We start from the raw sequence: 21,171 nt of genomic DNA, 5'->3' as shown, positions 1-21,171 counted from the left end.
TAACCCTTCTGGAAAAATGAGAGGTATATGCTACTTAATTCACCAATTTATAACTCGTGAACATTTATTTAGCAATTATTAATCATTAGTGAAAACGAGCGTTAATGAAGAAACAGGTTTATTTCTCTTTTCACGTGCAATAGACCTAGGAGCAGGTACGTGTAGGGGTACTACAGGGGGTATGTGAGTTTTTTATGGTTTATTTAAAAAATATTAATTATGCATAGTTACTAAAATAATCATACTAGAATAAAAAAAATTACACTAAACTGAAAGTACAATTATAAGTATTGTTAGTTACAATGTTTTAAATTAGACACTGATAATTAAGACACTGATGGCACATGATTGTATTGTAATTATTGATTTATTTATACTGTATATGTATTTCAAAGGAAGCATTTAGAGCAATAAATACAAATTCGATTCGAGCGTGCTTCTCTTTTGTCGCGGCAATAATGCGTCACTGCGCCGACTATGACGTTTTTAGAGAGCGGCGCCGTTTCAGACTGGAATGGAAGCTAGCAATTTTTCCCATATTTCGATAGTTTAATCCGTGAATGGCGCCGAAAACGGACCCGAAACCTAAATTCCAAGACGGTAACAAGTTTTCTGTTTTAATTACTGATAAAATAATGGTGTCGGATAATCCTGGAGCCGTCGGAAACGTTTCAAATGTTAGCTATCTTCATGAGCGCCGTTCTGCAGCTAGCCTCGTTAGCCTTCATTGTTGTTGCACAAAACAAGCTCTTGGTATTATTTTGTTGTATTGGTCACGTTTGATACATTAAAGCTTAGTATAAGTATTTACAACAAAGTGCAAGGTTAGCAGCAACATACCCTCTGTCCGTGGTTGGGATGTTCAGTGATGTTAGCAGCTTCAGTCATGCACAGTTAGCTCCTCATTAATTCATCTCTCTCACACACAGACACAGTCCTGACTGTTCTACTGCTATGGTCATGTCTTATATCAGGGTTTTCTGCAGCTTCGTCTGTTTATTATAATATAAATATTTCAAGAAATAATTGTGGTATACTCAGGGCCATCTTACTTTATTTAAAATGGTACACACTATCTGCGCCTTAAACCATTTTACGGTTTATATTAAAATAAATTGTGTTAATCAACTGGATGTAATGTACTGCAAGTCCTCTTACCCAATTCATGAAGTAATTTTTAATGAATGCAGAAGTTTTTAGTTAATTAATTGATAATGGATAGATATGGATTGATCAACCAACGACATCTTGATTTTCCTTAGTTATTTACCAAACAAAACATTCTCAGCTTTGGTGAACATAATTCAGCCCTTTGTACATAAAATCATGTCTGATTCTAAATGAAACTCTTTGACTGTAGTCTGACATACAGTCACTTAATGTAATCCCACATGTGTAAGTAACTCATTCATAAACTTTAATGTATTCATTATTCTCACCCATCATTATAAAAAGAAATCTATTTTAGTTTACTGATTTGCAAAAAAAAAAAAACGTTCAAGAGTATACATTTTGGGCCTTAATTGTCAAGGACTCCAGGCCATCATCATAAGCCTTGTCATCATGAACTTTCAGCTTGTGTGTGTGCGCGTTTATTCGGCTTATTATAACTGCATTCTGTTTTAATTGGACTGTTCCCGTGCTGATTTTAATCGACTAACACTCTGTTCAGGTGAAAGGGTGCTGTGTTTTCATGGGCCATTGCTCTACGAAGCTAAGGTAGGCTGCCTACCTGTTAGCCTGTTCCTCCGATCATGTGATCATCTTCTCTGTCCCTGATGCAAAACAAATTTTCACAATGAATTATTTCTCTCTTTGCAGTGTGTTAAGATAAGCATCAAGGACAAACAAATCAAATACTTTATTCATTACAGCGGTTGGAATAAGAAGTAAGTTTCTGTGGTTCAAATAGATCATATCTTTAAGAGTTATAAAGTAAAGATTTCCTGAGTGTTTAATTTCTCTCTTGGTGTTCTATCCTCCAGCTGGGACGAATGGGTTCCTGAAAGCAGAGTGCTGAAGTATGTGGACAGCAATCTGCAGAAACAGAAAGAGCTTCAGAGGGCCAATCAGTAAGTTTATTCTCATCTCATGGTAGTTTTTACGGATAACACTTTTTTATCTGACTAAGATCCATACAGTGAGCAGCAAATTAGGTCAAAACATCAATATATTCAACATGGTCAGCATGGTTTATTAATATTTTAACATCATCTAAAGAAGGCATAATGAAGTACAACACTAGGAAACACTGAGCAGAGCTTTATGTCTACATGTATTGACAGCACTACCACTACTGTGTTCTAAGTATTTGAAGAAGTTTGTTTTTTCTCAATTCAGAGACCATTATGTAGAAGGAAGAATGAGGGGTGCTGCGCCGAATAAGAAGATACCTGCTCCACCGCAGAAAAACGATGTGTGAGTGCAAGTCATCTGCACAATGGTTTTAGAGTCGTTATACCTGCTAAAGACTTTTTTTTATTATTAAAAAACTTCTTTTATTTTGGCTTTTGTAGGAAACCCAAAAAGAACAAACCGAAGCGTAAGTATATCATTTCTATTTACATAACTGTCACTGTTTAAATGCAGGAACCTAAACCAAAATTCAGCAGTGTGTTTCTGTCATCATAACAATAGAAGCAGTAAATAATCAAACAATTGCAATACATTTTGGAGTCACAATAACTTTTATTCTTTTTTATGAATGAAATAACAGTTCAGTCTTTTTCTTGCCGTGCAGCTCCTGGTGCAGGAGAAGGGACCAGTTCAGGAGGAGACCCAACCCACCCTCCACGAAAGAAGAGGGCACGTGTTGATCCAACAGTTGAAAGTGTGAGTTCATAAATATGTTAAGTTTCTTTGATGTTTTGGTTTCTTTAATTGTCCATTTAATGTCAAATAATACAGAGTTCCACTGTAAGTAACTGAGTAAGAAGTTTAAGTTTTCTGTTGACTGTGTAATCATCAGGCTCAACAGCTTACTCTTTGGGCTACTTTCTTAAATCTGTTTCCATATGTGCAGGAGGAGACCTTCATAAATCGAGTGGAGGTTAAAGTAAAAATCCCAGAGGAGCTGAAACCATGGCTGGTGGATGACTGGGACTTGATTACACGGCAAAAACAAGTGAGTAACCAGTGACTTCAAAATAAAAGCTTTACCACTTTATTCATTAATATTGTCACATGTATTTATTCCAACATTTCAGAAGGTGATTTACCTATTTGTTTGTTTTTGTCCTTTTTCTTTCATGTCTTCAGCTTTTCCACCTACCTGCCAAAAAGAATATTGACGCGGTCCTTGAAGATTATGCAAACTACAAGAAATCGAGAGGAAATTCTGACAGCAAGTAAAATACAAATTGTTACCTGCACCCTTTACTGTATATTTTATGTTTTTGTTATTAAGCTGTTTCAGGCAATGCAAAAACATGACTTGCTTGTTTATCCATTTCAAAGCTCTGTGTGTGATAGAGATATAACCCGTTCTTTCTCCACTGCTCAGGGAGTTTGCTGTGAACGAGGTGGTGGCTGGGGTCAAAGAATATTTCAACGTCATGCTGGGGACGCAACTTCTCTACAAATTTGAGAGGCCGCAGTACGCAGACATCCTGGCCAACCATCAAGATATATCTATGTCTCAGATATACGGCGCTCCTCACCTACTCAGACTCTTTGGTAAAGACACCAGCACAACATTAAGGCTGCTGAAGAATTGATAATAGAGAAGAGCAGCTTTTAATGCACTGGAGCCTTAAAAATATGTAGCTGTCATCTATGTTTCTTATATTGGCCTATTTGTGGTTTTAAAACTTTAGCTGCCGTGTTGATAGCATAAAAGACCTAATCAAAGTGAAACAGACTTAGGAAGATCGTCTAAATCAGGGGTGTCCAAACTACGGCCCGCGGCCCGCTTTTTATTGGCCCGCGGCCGATTTTAAAAATATAATGTAATATGGCCCTTTTTAAAAAAAAAAAAAAAAAAAAAATTTTTTGCATTTCTTAGTAACCCACTAGTGCAGGGGTGTCAAACACTGATTGATTGGCCCGTGGCACATTTTAGAAATATAATGTAATATGGTGCTTTTAATTTTTTAATAATTTAAATGCACTCATTATATTACAGAGAAATATGTCCCATAAAAGAAAAAGAGCAACAAGCCCATCCCAGAGGACCCTGCATAATATTTTATTTTAAATTAATATGGAAAATCTATGTGTCCTTCTCCAATAGCTTCTAATTCATCTGACACAGTGTCTCCATTTTTTTCATACAAAATTCTTCAGATTTAGCCTCTTAATTTCCCTCTGAAAGTGCACCAGATTCATGCATTTCACTTTAAAAACTTTAAAAAATCTCCCGGGGGGGCATACCCCCGGACCCCTCTAGGAGGGTCGGGATCTCGGCTGGATACTATTTTCACCCTGCTGGACATTGGACGCAAAGGCAGAAAACACTGGGTGTATCATTGGCATATAAACAAAAGGAGAAATGTGTCTGTTTAATGTGCAAGGAAAGTGTTGCCATGAAGAAGGATTACAATTTACAAAGACACTATGAAACTAAACATCAGAACAGCTACATTTCCTGATAAATGTGTTATTTTTGCAAAGTGGCCCGGCCCTTCGTAGATTTTTCTGTATGTGGCCCTCAGTGAAAAAAGTTTGGACACCCCTGGTCTAAATTGAAGGTTGTCAATCGATTCAAATACTTAATCGTGATTAATCACCTGATTGCCCATAATTAACTTGTGATCAATCGCAATTTAATTAAATTTTTTAATTATAATTTTTATCTATTCTAAATTTCCCTTAAAGGGATATTTTTCAAGTTTTAAATACTCATTAACTCATACTTATTAACATGGGAGTGGACAAATATGCTTGCTTTATACAAATGTATCTTAATTATCATTGTAAATATCCTAAACAATGACCAATACTGTCCACAATATTATCCAGAATAACCTTAAATGTACTGCATTATCAAAATGCTGAAAGCATAACATGGGTCTGCCTTTGGCAAGGTGGATTAGAACTCTGCTGTGTGCTTAGCCAGTTTCTGGTATTTAAGACATGACGTACTCTGGTGGAAACTCAACAGTAAATGCAAATAACTTTGGTCTTGTCATGAGAATCATCTGGCAGGGCTTTGAAACAGAACTGGTCATCAAATAAAGGCTTGTTTCTGGTTGTGATCTTTGTGATGCACAATGTTACCGCTTCCTGATGTCCTAAACAACGGGACGGTCTGGGCGTTGTTATAACAGAACGCACATTTGATAATCGCCTATTTAAAAAAGTGCTATTTAAATCAGTGCCGTACTTTTTCTCTTTTTTCCAACCTTTGTACAGATCAGCACTCATTTGTATCAACCAGCATAACCTTTGTTTGCTGCTGCTATAAAAACTTGAACCCTGTAGGGATCAGTCAAGTGCAAATATTGAAGTATCTCTAGATATATTGTGAATAAATAAAGGGGACCTGTTGTGTAAAATTCTGTCTTTGTTTGTTTTTCAAAGTGAGAATTGGAGCCATGCTGGCATACACTCCCCTGGATGAGAAGAGCCTTGCACTGCTGCTCAGTTATCTACAAGACTTCCTCAAGTGAGTATTCACAGAATGGTTTATTGACACATTGTCTTGATTGACCTACAACTGGACTGAGTCAAATGTTGCTTCATTTTCAGGTATCTTGTAAAGAACTCTGCAACGCTTTTCAATGTGAGTGACTATGAAGTTGCCCCTCCAGAGTACCACCGCAAGGCAGTTTAAGGTTTTTCATTTCAAGGATCTGGAGCCTTTTTGAGCTGAAGTTTGGAAACAACATTCTTACCCCGATTTAGAGGATGTGATTTCACAAAGAAGCCTTCGGAGAACGGATTGTGCGAGATCTGTTGATTTATTAAGGAAGAATCAGAGCAAGATTTCACACTAATCCCCGGACAGATTTATTTTCTTTCATGTGGAAAGCTGCTGAGTACGCTCTTCCTGTATTGGTATGTTTTTGAGTACCACTTTTTAGTTTCTATGATTCTTGTTTTGTCCCGCGTTTACCAAGATCTTTTGAAAAGGAATTTCATCATGATTTTTCTTTTCTTTCCTGTTTTGGATCAGATGCTAAATGCTAAATTTGTCATTTTCTAATAAAAGTATTTCTTTCTCAAGTTGTTTTTCTGTCTTTGTTTTTTAAGTACATTTTTAATGAAAAAATGTAGTCCAACAAAAATATTCCCACTCAATGATCACTTCTGCCATACTAGAATATGTGTCAGCACCGGGAGCGCCCTCATGCTGTTTTTGGTTGAAGGTTCAACACTCGACCTTCACTGCTCAATTGATTGACGCCTAGAAACGTTGTGACGGAGAAAAATAAACCAAAACAAAGCAAATACTGCCAGTGGGGTAGACTGCAGGTAAACACACCACCACACATCATAGTGAGGCAAAAGTGATAATTGAGTCGGATTACTTTTGTGTTACTATATAATTAAATTTTTAATAAATGTTGCATAGTCAACCTTTAAGATGTCAGGTCATCTTCAGGGGAATTGAATAACTTGCTATTGATGTTGTAACTGGTGGCTGTAGGTTGTCCTAACCTGAGTATATTAGAATCTGAGTTTTATTGGCAAATATGCTCTAACCTGGTTATGAAAAGCTTAATGGAAAATGAACCACGGTCGATTTAGACAAAAGTACATTTTTACATGTCCGCAGTGCAGCCTGCTTTAAGTCATCTAATTCATTGTGGCTTAGTGACTGTAGCCAAGATATTATTCCTTAAAATAAATGACAGTTAAGATATGATTTGCACATGTGGTCTTCATTTAAACGCATAAACCTTAGTCGGCCTGTGCTGTAGTCCTGCCTCAAAGCTCTGATTGCTCCACTTACAAAATAATTTCAAGCGAAGTGGTGAATGTGATCAAGCTCTGGAGTTACATAGACAGACACCTGTGAACTTTTTTCCTCTTGTGTCGGCTGAGATGGTTTTCCTGTTCCGATGGTGTGAATTGAATTGACCAAACCACGGTCTCCTGCAGCCAGCGGTGGAATAACATCCCAGTGATGGAAAGCATGTGGTGCCGTCAGGGTATTTTGTTGAGGAAAGAAATGTAATAGGCTGTTGAAACCAGGCCAAAGCCCCTTTTGCACTGCAATGTGTTCAGCAGAATCCCTTCTAGACGGCTTCTTTTCCACTGTTGTGACTTACTTGACATGAAAAAGAGAAGCTAAATATTAGTTTCAGACTGATTTGTGGTTTCATTGGTGTCAGCTGCTCACAGTTGTTATGGCAGGAATAATTCAGACCCTTTCAAGAAGAACTTCTTTAATCCAATTCCCCCCCCCCAAACTTTAACCAAAACCATATGCGTTTTCACTGGAGTGTGCTCTCAGATCCCAGCGCTGCGATGGCTTTTAACCAGCCCATCAGAAAGACTGACACGCACACAGGACTCTTCTGCTGATCCGTTCAGGGAGAAACCTCAGTGCCTGCTCCCTTCTTGGCTCAATTCTCTGCTGCGATTAACACTTTACCCTCAGCACTACAGGCAGGGTCACCACAAGGTCTTTCTCTGGTGTGAGGGCTTTCATGTGACCCTGGTGACACCCAGCCCTAGTGCTGTCATTACCCATAGATGAGGGACACATGTGCACTATACAGCTACGGCTAATGAGGCCAGTTCAAGTTTGAATGATGGTTTCAGCAGGTTTTTCTCCACATGTGTCTATTCTGGTCCGCCAATCAAAAGACACACTTCAGACAGGTCTGCAGGAACCGCTTGGATCAGGGTTCAGAAATGTCCTGAGTTCATTGCCCTTTGGGGACCATCTTTGGCAGAATAATCTGTTCTGTTTTATATATTAGAGCAAATAAGTTATTGCACACTACTGTTTTTGTGCAACAAAATCAGTGTTGGAACATACATTGAAGTATTTTATACTAATATTTCATAGATTTTTTTTTTTTTACTTTTTAGTCCAATACATTTTCTGTATGGTCAATTTAAAAGAGATAGAGATTTATAAGAGATTAAGTTACCAATAGTATAAAATAGTAAAAATTCAGCTCTGCCAAAAAGTTAAGTTTAGTTTAAGATTAGTTTAGTTTATTTAGTTAATTTTCCAATTTATAGCCCATACACTTGGTCAATAATAATAAAAAAAATAACATTGAAAAAAAGAAAAGCTAACATTCAAATGCCTCTTGTACAGTCCATAGATAGTAGGTACAGTCTCTGAAAAAAAAAAGTTGATTTGATATAATGTATGTCATGATGTGTGGGAGCCTCCAGGTGGCAGGATTGCACAGAACAACAGGAAGCCACGCTCTCTGTGTACTGTGGTTCTCTGGCATTTTCTGTGTGAGCTGCTGGGGATTTTTCCGTGTTGTCACTAATATTTGTGGGCTCCACTAATTTTTTCCAGAGATTATTGTCTTGTAACAGGAGCACACGAGAGTCAGCCACTCCAATAAAGAGACTGTCATCCAATCCTGTCTCTGTGGTCCAACATCTTTCGGGCCCTAAACCCAAGACAAACTCCTGCAAGGACCGCTGAGACCCCCCCTCCTCCTATTAGACAACAAATGTTATTAGTTAAACTGAGTGATGAAAGCCATTTGGTCTCTGAACAACGCCTCCAGAGCGTATCCATCTGCTCCAGGCTCTCTGAGGTGAAAAACCGTCAGTGTTTCATGTGGTTGTGAATGTTTCCCCAGACTAGGGGTTAGTGGTAGACTAATTACACAGTGGGCACGCAGCCTCAGTAGCATGCTGCTGCCAGAGCCTTGTGTGACTGTATGTCATTAGTATTGGAAAAAGTGCATTCGCCACAAAGGGCTGCGGTCACTCTGAGCCATTGAAACATGAAAGAACATACCCCGCTCTTCTGGAGAAGGAATTTGCGAGACATAAACAGCCTGTAAAATGGAAAACTACATCTGTGTCCATTTGTTTTCCTGAAAGGCAGCCAGATTTGGTAATTCTTACTGAGATTCTTTCCAATAACAGAGGGCTGTCCAAATAAAGGGAAAGGACTGTTTGATCCATCTGTTTGCAACGCGGCGCAGTAGTGGTTTCTGTGAACAGGATCTCGACTCAGTGGGAGATGGAGAAATTGCGGAGGCTTCAGACCATGTTTGGACCTTTACTCAATTGGCACTCTGAGTGTATCGTGTGTGTGTGTGATGGGCCCTGCTCTAAGCTGAAACAAAAACCGCCCCAGAGCAGTTGTGGAAAGTAACTAAGTACATTTACTCAACTAGACTTTACTTGAGCACAGTTTTCAAAGTACGTAACACTTGATTGACTGGAGTCTGGCCTGAACTGTACAAGGCTGTTTCTTCTCTTTCAGGCACTGTTTGTCCTTGTCTTGTTGGGTTTCATGATCTGACAAAGAAATGAATGAGTAACACTTTACATTTTGGGAAACTGTAACCACCTTAATATGTAATGTGTTCATTCATAATGTGACAGGATTACATACAGGGAAGTCTGTCACTAGTCTTCAAATTCAAGAAATGAAGGAGACTTGGTGGGGGTATTTTGACACAGTGGAGTTGCTAGTTTTACTGAGATACAAGATCTGAATACTTCTTTCACCTCACTCAGGTTTTATGATCTGACACTAGGAATGAATCAGTAAAGCAGAACGCTGTCTTTTGTGAGAATAAGTAAGAATATATAGATGATTAATAAAACTGATTTGATACTTTTTTGTGCAGGAAAGGTTAGCAATTAATGAGCAAATAAAAATCTTCACCTGGTGATGGAACTAGATAAAATGTCAAGGTACAATTCATCCAGAGGGGAATAATGTGTTTAAACTTCCTGGGAATCCAGCTGATATTTATTGAGATTTCACTGAGGACTACAAAGTTAAATTTTGTGATGACGCTAGCAGAAATAAGTCAGGGGGGGGGGGCGCCTTTAGCTCAGTTGGTAAGGCGTCCCCCTCCCGGGCCGGGCCCAGCAGCAGACCCGGGTTCGATTCCCACCCGCGGTCGTTCTCTGCATGTCACTCCCCTCTCTGCCCCATTTCACCTCTGTCTCTCTGCACTATCAAATAAAGCATAAAAATGCCCAAAAAATATCTTAAAAAAAAAGAAATAAGTCAGGGAATCACTAAAGTCAGTTGACCTCCAGACACCTTGCATGTCTGTGCAAAATAACATGGTAATCGATCCAATAGTTGTTGTAATATTTCAGTCTGGACTGAAGTGTCATCATTACAGCCACACAAATGTACCGTATGACCCCATGTTGGGGTTGGGAACCAGTGGTACTAGAATTATGATACACACCCTGAGTGTGAAAGTGTGAAGACCCCACCGCAGCGAGCCATTGCCCGAGTGCAAGTGTGCCTGTCAATGAAATAGTTAAATGTAAATAGTTAAATGTTCATTTAATATACAGAGCCCATCGCTATTATTAGACATCACCTTGCCAGAAAATTTTGTTTTCTTTTGATGTGGAGCAGTACAAAGGCTGTGAACTGGCAGCTCTGAATATCTAATAAGAGAACCCTCGGTCTCCCTCCCTCATTAGGTTGAATACTGAGCTAAAACACCTTTTCATGTCACCTTAGTAAACAGCTTAAAATGAACCTCTTTCATCTGCTATTCCCCCGTGTCCGCTCACAGCTTTGATCCACGCCTGAGTGTCTGGGTATGATTGCACCTCTGTGCTGTAGATTTGTCTCTATGTTAATGTAGGTTTCTGAAGAAAAAAAACTCACAAAATAAATACAGGGCAGAAGTGTCATTTAACCCTTGACACCTCGAGAGGGATGGATCCCATTTCCAGGATTTTCAAGTGTTGTGGTAAAATAAAAGCATTGTATCTCACAGAGCATCACACACATGCACACATTTATCAGGCTCTTTCAATTACTGTAGGTTTTTCTCTTTCTGTCTATTATGTATAATTTTACAACACAACATGAAAGATACTATTGAAATATAATATTATTACATGATGTATAATACAGGTCAAAGACCAAACATAACACTGCTAATTTTCATAAGGATTGCTGATGGATACGTTTAATTGTTTGGCTGTGGTACTACATTGTGTTAATAGGGTAATTACAGGAATGGATGGATTAAAACCAAGGCAAACTGTTGTCAGGTTTTAACCTGTAGAGGGCAGACTTAGCTGCGAAATAAGCAGTTGTGAGAATAGTAGAAGCTACACCCAGTTACCAGTGTATCAGGTAAGTCTACAACTAATTTAGCCTAATACAAAAGAGCTGCAATAAACCCCTATTTCAATGAAGGTCATACTGCTCAGTTTAATGCTAACCACACATATACCAGACGACAGACCAAATAGTAGGAACCCTTCTCAATGCAACACAGAAAGGAAACCTCCGTCCTTAAAGCAACACTTGCATGATGGTAGGATTTATTGCAGGGCTGGTTTGTTAGACCGCTTTCATTTTGGCTGAGATTATCTAATAAAGTGGCACTGAGCAAACTATGCACTTAACTCTGTACCCATCCCTGTATTAGCTCTAGTTACCAGCTACGCTCCTCATAAGTGGTTGGATTTTCCTATTATACACCCAGGGCATGGAACACCCAGCAAAAAAAATACATTTGAAATTGGACACACTTACGTATATCAATTGATTTCAAGGGCATCGTAAAGAATGTGGTGATGGAGGCATGTAGTTGTTTTTCTTGAGAGGCCACTGTGTTTGATTAGCTGTTCTCCTGTTTTATTGCAGATTTATATGTTGCATTTTATTATCTTGTTTTTGTAATGATGCTACCTTGGCCAGGTCTCTCTTGTAAATGAGATTTTTGATCTCAGTTGGGACTTTCTGGTAAAGTGAAGGTAAAATAAATCAAACTTGAAGTTGCGTTGCCAACGAGGTAACACAATACTGTTTACAGATACACAATGGATTAAAACTTTAAACTGTATAGTTCAAAGAATAATATCAGTAAAAATAAATGTGTAATTGAGTTTCTCAACAGCAGCATACTTTAGATTTGTAAGAATGTAATGGTGATACACCTCATTAGGAGGCCTGGACCATGACAGCTACATCTACTCCAACTGTGCTGTTGGTCAGATCTTGGTTGAGTGATTCCTGCTGACCTCGGCGTACCACAGCGTTGCCCTCAGTGTTCAAACTATCCATGTTGCTTGTTGACAGCAGCTCCCTTCTGGGGCGGCCGGGGTTTGGCCTGATGCTGACCTTCTGCCAGTCTGCTGGAAGAGAGCGCTTTGAGGAGGGGAGGGGAGTTTCTTGACAGCTTTTTGCCTCGCCTGACACTCACACACACACACACACATTTGGCAGAGTTAATCCGGGGTTTTTCTAGGCTTTCGTCCCACACATTTCCCCTGCGTGAGTCAAAGGGCAAAGTGTTTATTTATTAAATTACTACTTTCTGTTCACTTCCAGGTTCTTTTTATATGTTATGGTTAGTTGTCAGGTGTACAATGACGAAAATATTTTGACGGTTGTTATTTCATTTGCAAGCTGATATAATGTGAGCTGGCTCCGTGTGCAGCGGGGTGTGTTGACTACACACTGCAGTGTATTATTATAATTTTAGAGGAAAATGATAGGTTCCCTCCATGCTCATAAATAGTCAAGCTATCATCACATAGTGGAGCTAAATTAGCCTAGAATTTTGTTTTGTAGATCAAACAGAAAATGGCAGAGAATCATTGAATGATTAATATACCATCTGTTGGTGGTGGTGTTTTGAATATCAACACTCTTCCCCCCGGATGGTTAATCACCTGATACCATTGTGTTGGAACACAACAACAGAGCGTTTTTGGAAGTGCTGTAAGTGTCAGCGAGCTCAAATGTTTTGATCCACCTCCATGATGCTTATGAGATATTCACCGCTCCAGTGGAGAAACATGTCGGGAAGGTCCCGGCAGTAGGGAGGCATGCGTGCAGAACTCTGCTCTGTGTCTAGGGCTGCTGTGGAGATCCCACCCAAGGCAAGGCTCCATTCATGCTGCAGCATGGAGGATGTTATGGATACGGCCTTGACAGTGTGCTCCAACCCCTAGGCCTGAAGAGGAAAGGAAACAGTTGGCTCTTGGTCGACTCAAGTGGTGCCTGGGACTTTCCCACACGCCTCAGGATCCTCCTCTTTCAGCCTGCTCTGTGGTTGGAGCGTGCGTCTGCACCACTTCACACCAGGGAGAGAGGAGGGGGGGGGGGGGCTTGCTGGAGAAGTTGGAGAAAAACTTTTCAGAGGGGATTCATTGCCCCTTAACTGAGGGAACAGCATAAATTATTTGCACTGGCAGATGTTCACAGACCCAAATATGCATGAATTTGTAGAGTTGGCAGGCTTCCCTCGGCCAAACGTACTGGTTTTCACGATGCGTGCAGGAGCAGTTGTTATTCTGGCTGTTTTACAGAGAGCATTAATCTGAGCTGTCAGCACCACCAACCACTTTGGTGGAAATTATTTCACTCCTTAATAAGGGAACTCGGGTGCTGTATTACATATAGCGGTCAGGGCAACATTCTTGGTGGGTCTGTCATCATGTAGCTGTTCTCCAACAGTGGGCCTTCTGTGTTTGGCCTGCAGCACACTCCGTAACCCAGAGATGAAAAGAATTCACTAACTAGACATTAAATTAAACTTCTACCCCTCACAGCCTCTCTGCATGGTGAAGATGAAGAGTGCCTCCTGCTAGGAAGAGGGAGGAATCCAATATTATATTGACGTCTCTTAGAAATCCTGTTATTTTAACAACGGGCAGTTTTTTAATTCACTGGTATTTGGATCTTTGCAGCCAGCCAGCCTGATAGGCTACTGTGTGGGCCTTATAAAGCTGAAAAACATCATCAAAAGTTAAAATACAAGAGGGGTGCAAACAAAACAACATGAACCCCTGATAATACAATGATGCCCATTATAGTAAAGTTTTATTATTGTACATTTAAGTTGTTGTACATTAAGCATTTCAAGCCTCTGAAATGTAATGTTTTTTTGTGCAGGGATGTTGTGATATATTGCATTAGATGTTTTTATGACATATATTGAAACATTTATCAAGGAAATACCTGTCTGTGGTCAGTCGTGCTGGCTGTACTAAGCAGTGGTCATTATATGGGCTCTGGCGTGCAACTAGTAGCAGTTTGCCAATACGTGTACAGCCTATGTTTGCGAAACACAATATATTTGTCAGTGCCTTTTTAAAGGTATGTAGTCACAATTGTGTCACACCTGCATGTGAAGTACATACCATTAGGCATTGTATAATCAAGCTATGATCAGTGCTCTGAGCTGCAAAATAACAATAATAAAGGTAAAGTGAGAGAACCTGTAACTGTCACACTGAGTCTAACTGCTGAGGGAGAATTGACTTCGAGCCTTTCCTACAGGAGGGCTTTGGCAGACTGCCACTTAGTGTGGTCCCCCTGAGGGCTCTTACTCGTGAATCAGAGAAAATGGGAATTACACATATTAAAGAGGGTAAACGTCAGTAATCACAGCACTGGGAGGATGCTTGAGGACTCATCAGGCCGGCTGCTGCTTTTTTTAGAGACACTTGTTTGGAGGAGCCACCTTGTTTAGCAGCTGACAGCACCACTGCGATGGGCGAACATCAGGAAAAGCATCCATCCACCAATGGGATTCAACAAAAAAGTGCACCTGTATTTACACTCCAACCGTCTCGTATCTGCACGCTCTGACAACTAATCCCCCCCCCTCCCCCCTCCCCAGCCATGAGTTGTCTGGCTATCAGGTTGTGTTACAGTCTGTCATACCCGTTATTGTCTTCTGTCCATTGATATTTCGAGCAAGTTTCTCCTACATTGACTGCCTTGTGGTGACGGAGGATGGTTTGGTAGTTTTGACACGGAAAAACTTTGTTTGTTTGTCTGTCTGGTCAGCAGAGGTCACGCAGCAGTATGTTTGTTTGCCGGGTCAATTGAGTCGACTAACAGTGGAAGATGGTGAGGAGAAGTGATGAGGGGGAGGAGCACTCATTAGTGGCCTTTCCTCCCTGTGTGTTCCTCTTCCGGTGGAGATGGCCAGACCACCAGGCCCTTTACCCTGACTCCCAGAAAAGATGTCTGGAGTTGCTCCACATGACTTAGTGCTGTTGGTACTTTGACAGAAAACAACCCCTCAAGGGAAACTCAGGCAACCATAAATATTTAGGCACCAAAGAGCTTTATGGAGTTTGTTGTAAAAGGATTTATAGCAGGCCGGGAGGCGATGCATCAGTGTCAGAGGGCTTGAAGCATCCAGTGTTTACAGCATCGCATGTGAATCTTCCCACAACACTCGGCCAAGCCCGGAGAACTGGACCAAATAAGCACTTGGGCTCAAGGAATGCAAACACCACAACTTTCAAACAGGTTTCAGAAGAACAGGTGTGAGCTCTGCATCTTCCTGGTACAAAAATTGTATTTGCCTGCAGAGATGATTCACAAACAAGAAAAGTATGTGGCCTTATATGGGTTTATTTGGAAAATGGTGATTCTGTGCCTTGTGACTACACAATTAGCCTGCCCGCTAACTGAGCTTAATAACAAATGAAAGACAGTTCGGCAGGGTACTTTAAAAGGATAGTTTGACATTTGGTGAGCATATACGTTGATTAATTTTCTTGTTAGATGACAAAAAAGTATACCACTCTTATCCGCCCATATCTTCCAACAATCAGTTAGCTTAGCTTAGCATAAAGGATAGACACAGGGGAAACCGCTAGCCTAATCCACATACAGTGAGCTTTAGAGGTGCTGTTAGTGTTTTGTTTACCTTTGGGCAGAGCCAGGCCAGGCTAGCTATTTCCCCTGTTCCTGGTTTGATGCTAAGCTAAGCTTACCAACACTGGGCTGCAGCTTCATATTTGATGGACAGAAATTAAATCTTCTTAGTTGCAAATGAGCAAAATTTGCCAAATTTTGAAAGTTTGCTTTAAACTTGCAGATAACTAGCATTAAAGGTGAAGAAAGCGATTTATTTATGTTATTATAAGTGTTATATCGCTCTTTATTCATACAGTGATCACTTACATAGTGTGCGCGTTTCATAAAGCCGATATCTCAGTCATCTGCTCTGCATGTAATCGGCAAATAAACTTTTCGGGGATCCCAAAACTGATATCCAATCACAAGAGAGAACGCTACACACCGGCACCCGTCTCACTGCCGGTGCATGCGCAGAGCGTCAGATGGGTGAATGTTTATGTGCCTACAATGGCGGAGCAGGTAAAAATCCTTCCCAATGTCTGTTTTGATGGTTTTTATCATGTTTTATCACACTTGCTTATCTGAGATGATGCTAGATAACTCGCTGCTTGAAGACCGCAGTGCATTAATGTGGTGACATAGGGACGAGGGAGAGGACTGCTAACTGCAGGAAGTTAGCTAAACTGACCATTCCGCTTACTGAACCTTTAATCCAGAGTCCTGTTTTTCCAATATTCATCCTCGTATTTGTCTTCTGTTTGGTGCTGGCCAGGTAGTGTACAATGAGTTTGAAAACACTTTTTGACTAGCTGGTGTGAACAGTGAGACTGGGCCAAAACTGTAAAGGTGTGGGCTGTAACACCAAAACAATAAAGCCCTGTAGAGTTAAGGGGAATCCAAGAGTAGGGTGATGAATCTTTTCGGATTCATTGCTATCGACCACTTTTACATTCAGGTAGAAACGTGACCAGTTGTTAATATGGAACAATATTGATTATAGCCGCTTCCAGGATACTGTGCCTCCGCATGTGACATGTCGATCAGTTACGCAACATCAATCAATATATGGACATGTGCTCCTATTATAACAGCTTACATAAACAGGTGTAAACAAACAATCTTCCTAGTCTGCTGATTGGTTATTATTTTCCTCAGTGGCAATCTAATAGTTGCAGCTTAACAATCTGCACTCTTGAATCGCTGTTAGACAAATCACTTGTAGCACCGGGCCCCTATAATATATGAAGGTGTATAGCCTCCACCACTATACTTCCTCTTTTACCTTTGCTCGCCTCATCAATGTTACATGTGCTGTTATCTGCATCCCTCTCATCTCTGCATTGCACCCCATGGTACTTGAGGCCTGGCTCTTTCATCTCTTTCCTGCTGGGGGGGGGGGGGGGAGCAACCGGACATCTCAGTCCACCATCCATGCCACCACCACTGCCTCCTCGTCTTCCCCTTGCTGCCCTACATCTTCCCATCGGGAGTCACACTGATGCTTTGTCCCAGATTGCCGGGGGATCAGGATTCCTCATCATCCTTTTACCTGTACATTTATCTGACAAGACAAGAGGAGATAGAGAGAGAGAGAGAGAGAGAGAGAGAGAGAGAGAGAGAGAGAGAGAGAGAGAGAGAGAGAGAGAGAGAGAGAGAGAGAGAGAGAGAGAGAGAGACACCCCCGGCATCATTAAGCTTTAATGGACAGACCTTGAAAATGAGGGAGAAGCCATAAAAGCAGGAGCCCCGAACCAGAGTCTCTCTTTAATGTCTCTGATCGCCCTGACAGGATTATTAATCAGGAACTAAAGGAATTTAAAACCTTTGCTCTTGGCTTCCTCACTTAGAGTCTTTAGCTTGCACCATTACATAGCAAGCCAGGGTCAGGAGGTCTGCGGCTAATTGGTTCTACAGGGTTTTGAATAACAATGAGCTGAGCCCAATTACTGAACTACAGAGAGGCGGAGATGAGAGGAGAGGCGGGGGGCAGTGGAACAGGCACACGGAGGATGGAGGGAGGAGGAGGAGGAGATGGGGGAGGCTGTTTCACGGCTGCCGTCTCTCTCCTCCTCAGAGTAGGGATATTAATGAGATCAGTAAATGAGTGCTGGCAGAGACGGGGATGTGCTGCTGTGGAAAAACAGCCGCCCTGCCCCTGCAGGACAGTAGCAGCAGCAGCTCCTCATTCGCTATTCCATTTGACTCCCCGGTTCACACAAAATATGCGTGCAGAGCTCATTCTTTATGTCCCAGATTTTCCCTTTTTTCTTTGTACCTCATGTTCATTTATTAGTGATGTATTTTCATTTTCTCTCCTTCGACACAGGGGATGTGTCTCTGCGGCCCTTTGATAGCTACACTGTGTTGTAGTCTGTCTTGTAGAGCTTTTCATGCATGTCTTCCGGGATTTGTATTCAACGTTGGCTAATATAGTTTGTCCCAGCAGATTATAGGAGCAGTTTGACTGTAAATTTGCCTCAAAAAGGCGTATAAGGACTACTATTTATTTTTTCCCTATTTGTGTGACCCCCTGCGGCTTTGGTGGACATCAAGGCTTGTTTTATATAATCCTCGTTGCTCTTAGTCACCCATCATTAGATGCTGCTGCCATACATACAGTCGGTAGATTAGGTTGTACAGTATCTGGACATGTGTCCCCCCCCCCCCCCCCCCTGCCCTTGCATGGCTGATGAAACGGGGTTTGGGGTTGAAACATTATCAGATTCAGAGAGCTAATTTGTTCCGAGGGCAAAAAGCTTTTCATGCAGTCGAAAGGGATTTATTTTTCACTTGGTATTTTTTCATGTGCCCTTGAAGCATTGCATCAACGTTGAGCTGCAGGACTTTCAATATGATCTCTGCTTAACTAATCTCTCTCAAATTCATGAATTCACACTGAGCAATCCCCCTCTTCTAAGCATTCATCACTTTCAATAAACCCCGGAGAAGCTGTCATTATGCCTCAACCTCCTCAACCCGCTCTAAACTGCTGTTCAAGGGCTGCAAATTGGAAATGTGATTTAAATATCGCTCGGAAATGGATTGCTCGTATACACCTAAGCCCCCACCCCACCCCCCCAGTGCCAGGCTCTGTCACGTCATGAAAGCCGAGGGTGTCGGCTGACGATGACTGTACTTCCTGAGTTCTAAGACATTAATTGTTGCTAGCAGAAGGTTTAGCCCTGACCTTTTACAGATCTCAAGACAAACACAAATCTCTGTAGGCCTGCTATACTCTGCACACTTTTCTCACTTGTTCTTCATGGTTGGATTTCTCAGAGATGAGAAGGATTCTCTTTGCTTACACTTTTAATCAGCTGTAGAGCAGTGACATACTCCAGCTGGAATGAGAAGGAGATAAATGCCTTAACTCTAGACTGCAAATGAACTACAAATCCTTGAGCTGGATGGCTGTTCAATTCTATGTAAGCCTCCCATCTGTATTTTTTCTCTCTCTCTCTCTCTCTCTCTCTCTCTCTCTCTCTCTCTCTCTCCATATTCAACGGTGTCAGTGTGTACAAATGTTCTTGCCAGAGAATATTTATAATCTCTTTCAATTTTCAAATACAAGCATTAACACGAGTATGAGTCCATTTCACCCATACAAACATTAAGTAAGCAATACGTTTCTCGGCTGATGATCTCCCAGGAAAAAAACAAGCTTTGAATATTCATCACCACTGATTGATTGGCTTGGTATTTCGATTTGTGAAAGGCTGTCCTGCAAATACACTTTTGAGATTCCTCCTCAGACGTGTGCTTGGATGTGGATTACGTGTTGAATCTCATAATTTCAGAAGAAAAAAAAAATTGTTTGCCAGTGTCATTCATTTCAAACAATCCTCCGAGCCTGGGCTGTAATGTATTCTGAACTCTCGAATCTGCATATTTGCATACTGTAACAGAGTTGCAGCTGTGGTCTCGGAAGAGTTTATCATTATTTCACATTTATTTTGTCTCCCTAATTACCTAATTAATTCTGTTGTTTTGATTGCGGTGTTTACCGTTTGCTTTTGTGGAGGCGTAATCCTGTTCTATTTGTCTGTTTGAAGAAGGAGCAGTCTCACTGAATTATTCATGCTGCACTCCAGCGACAGCACAGCCGTTTAAATGATGAAGGCATTCGTGAAATCCTCTCTTTCTCTCTCTACACACACACACACACACACACACACATGCTTTCTCTCTTTCTCTCTCTACACACACACACACACACACACACACACACACATGCTTTCTCTCTTTCTCTTTCTCACTCTCGCCTCTCCTTCCCTGTGAGTGCCTGGGGCGTTGGAAGTGGAATGCAAGACGGGGAGAGGATTTCACGAGGCTGACAAGCGCACCTCCAATGAGGCGGTGGGAAAACATGTCCCTCTAATGTGTCTGACCAAGCTCCGAAAGGGCCGGACTCAAAGCCATGTCTAATCTGACACCATAATGTGACCTTTCATCTCCACTTCTCACAGGAAACATTGCTCCACCTTGCACATTGTACGTGCCTGTGTCAGTTTCTTTGTGTGTGTGTGTGTGTGTGTGTGTGTGTGTGTGTGTGTGTGTGTGTGTGTGTGTGTGTGTGTGTGTGTGCGCGCGCGTGTGTGTGTGTATGTGTGTGTGTGTGTGTGTGTGTGTGTGTGTGTGTGTGTCTGTGTGTGTGTGCGTGTGTGTGTGTAGCCTATATGTGTGTGTGTTCCTGGCCGGTCCGAGCGCCCACTGAGCAGGAATGTGGACACTTGAGTCGACACAGACCCTCAGGAGTGCTGCTGATGTGTCAAAATGTTGTTCGCCGATTGGATATCGCTGTGTCATGTGGTGGCTGGGTGTCCACTTCACACCTTCAGCTGTGACTTTTTCCAGTGTTGAGGATACTTGATAGAGTGCAAGTCAGCAGAACCGGTGGATCTATTCGAGGGCTACTGGCAACTGCTTTGACTTTAAAAAAAAAGATATGTCTTCACCCTCTGTGTGTACTTAATGATGTTCCCTCTCAGAGAGCACACTTCCTTCAGAGACACGGGAGGGAGGAGGGAGGTGATGGGCCTCTCTGGGGATTGTCTGTTTGTAGTGTTTACTACCAAACCCTTAAGGACTGCAAGCCCTTTCATCAGCACTAAGGAGAACATAGAACACAATTCCCCACCTGTGTGCCTTGGCTTTTATGTCTTATTTTTCTCTCAAACTACTGTGCGTCTTTTTCTTTTAAAGCTATGTACGCGACACCTTTGTTTCCCAGTCGTCACTTATCTGTCTCTGTAAGGACTGATTGTCATTTCCTAGTGGCAACACACTCTCATTATACACCGATTTTCATGAAGAGGATCCTAAACCAGCCATCATTTGTCCGCAGCTCCTTTCATGGTTTCCCCTTAGGACGTCATTGTCCTCAAAATGCACAAATCACAACGACTAGCTCTGGTTTTTCCTGATGCCTGTTTCTTTTGATGATAGCAGGCTTGATGGACGTTATCAGTCGTCTC

General features: G+C 41.3%; 1 protein-coding gene across 1 annotated transcript; it reads left to right on the top strand.

Annotated features, from left to right (window-relative positions):
- Window positions 1–479: 479 nt before the first annotated feature.
- morf4l1 (mortality factor 4 like 1) lies at window positions 480–6,165 on the top strand. Its single transcript, XM_080027189.1, has 12 exons — window positions 480–600; window positions 1,673–1,719; window positions 1,822–1,889; window positions 1,986–2,072; window positions 2,341–2,418; window positions 2,517–2,542; window positions 2,741–2,832; window positions 3,023–3,124; window positions 3,259–3,347; window positions 3,503–3,675; window positions 5,521–5,605; window positions 5,689–6,165. Exons 1-12 carry the CDS (start codon window positions 561–563, stop codon window positions 5,771–5,773), a joined length of 972 nt encoding a protein of 323 aa, XP_079883315.1. The 5' UTR covers window positions 480–560; the 3' UTR covers window positions 5,774–6,165.
- Window positions 6,166–21,171: the final 15,006 nt, after the last annotated feature.

The sequence above is a fragment of the Ammodytes marinus genome (genome assembly GCF_949987685.1).
Source record: "Ammodytes marinus genome assembly, chromosome: 5".
NCBI classification, from domain to species: Eukaryota; Metazoa; Chordata; class Actinopteri; order Uranoscopiformes; family Ammodytidae; genus Ammodytes; species Ammodytes marinus.
Note: the sequence above shows the minus strand (reverse complement) of the source record. Positions and strands in the feature narration are given on the sequence as shown.

Coding starts and splice junctions, on each gene's coding strand:
- morf4l1 (XM_080027189.1), top strand. CDS start 561: ATGGCGCCGAAAACGGACCCGAAACCTAAATTCCAAGACG. Junction 601..1,672: donor GAAACCTAAATTCCAAGACG/GTAACAAGTTTT, acceptor CACTCTGTTCAG/GTGAAAGGGTGCTGTGTTTT. Junction 3,676..5,520: donor TCACCTACTCAGACTCTTTG/GTAAAGACACCA, acceptor TGTTTTTCAAAG/TGAGAATTGGAGCCATGCTG.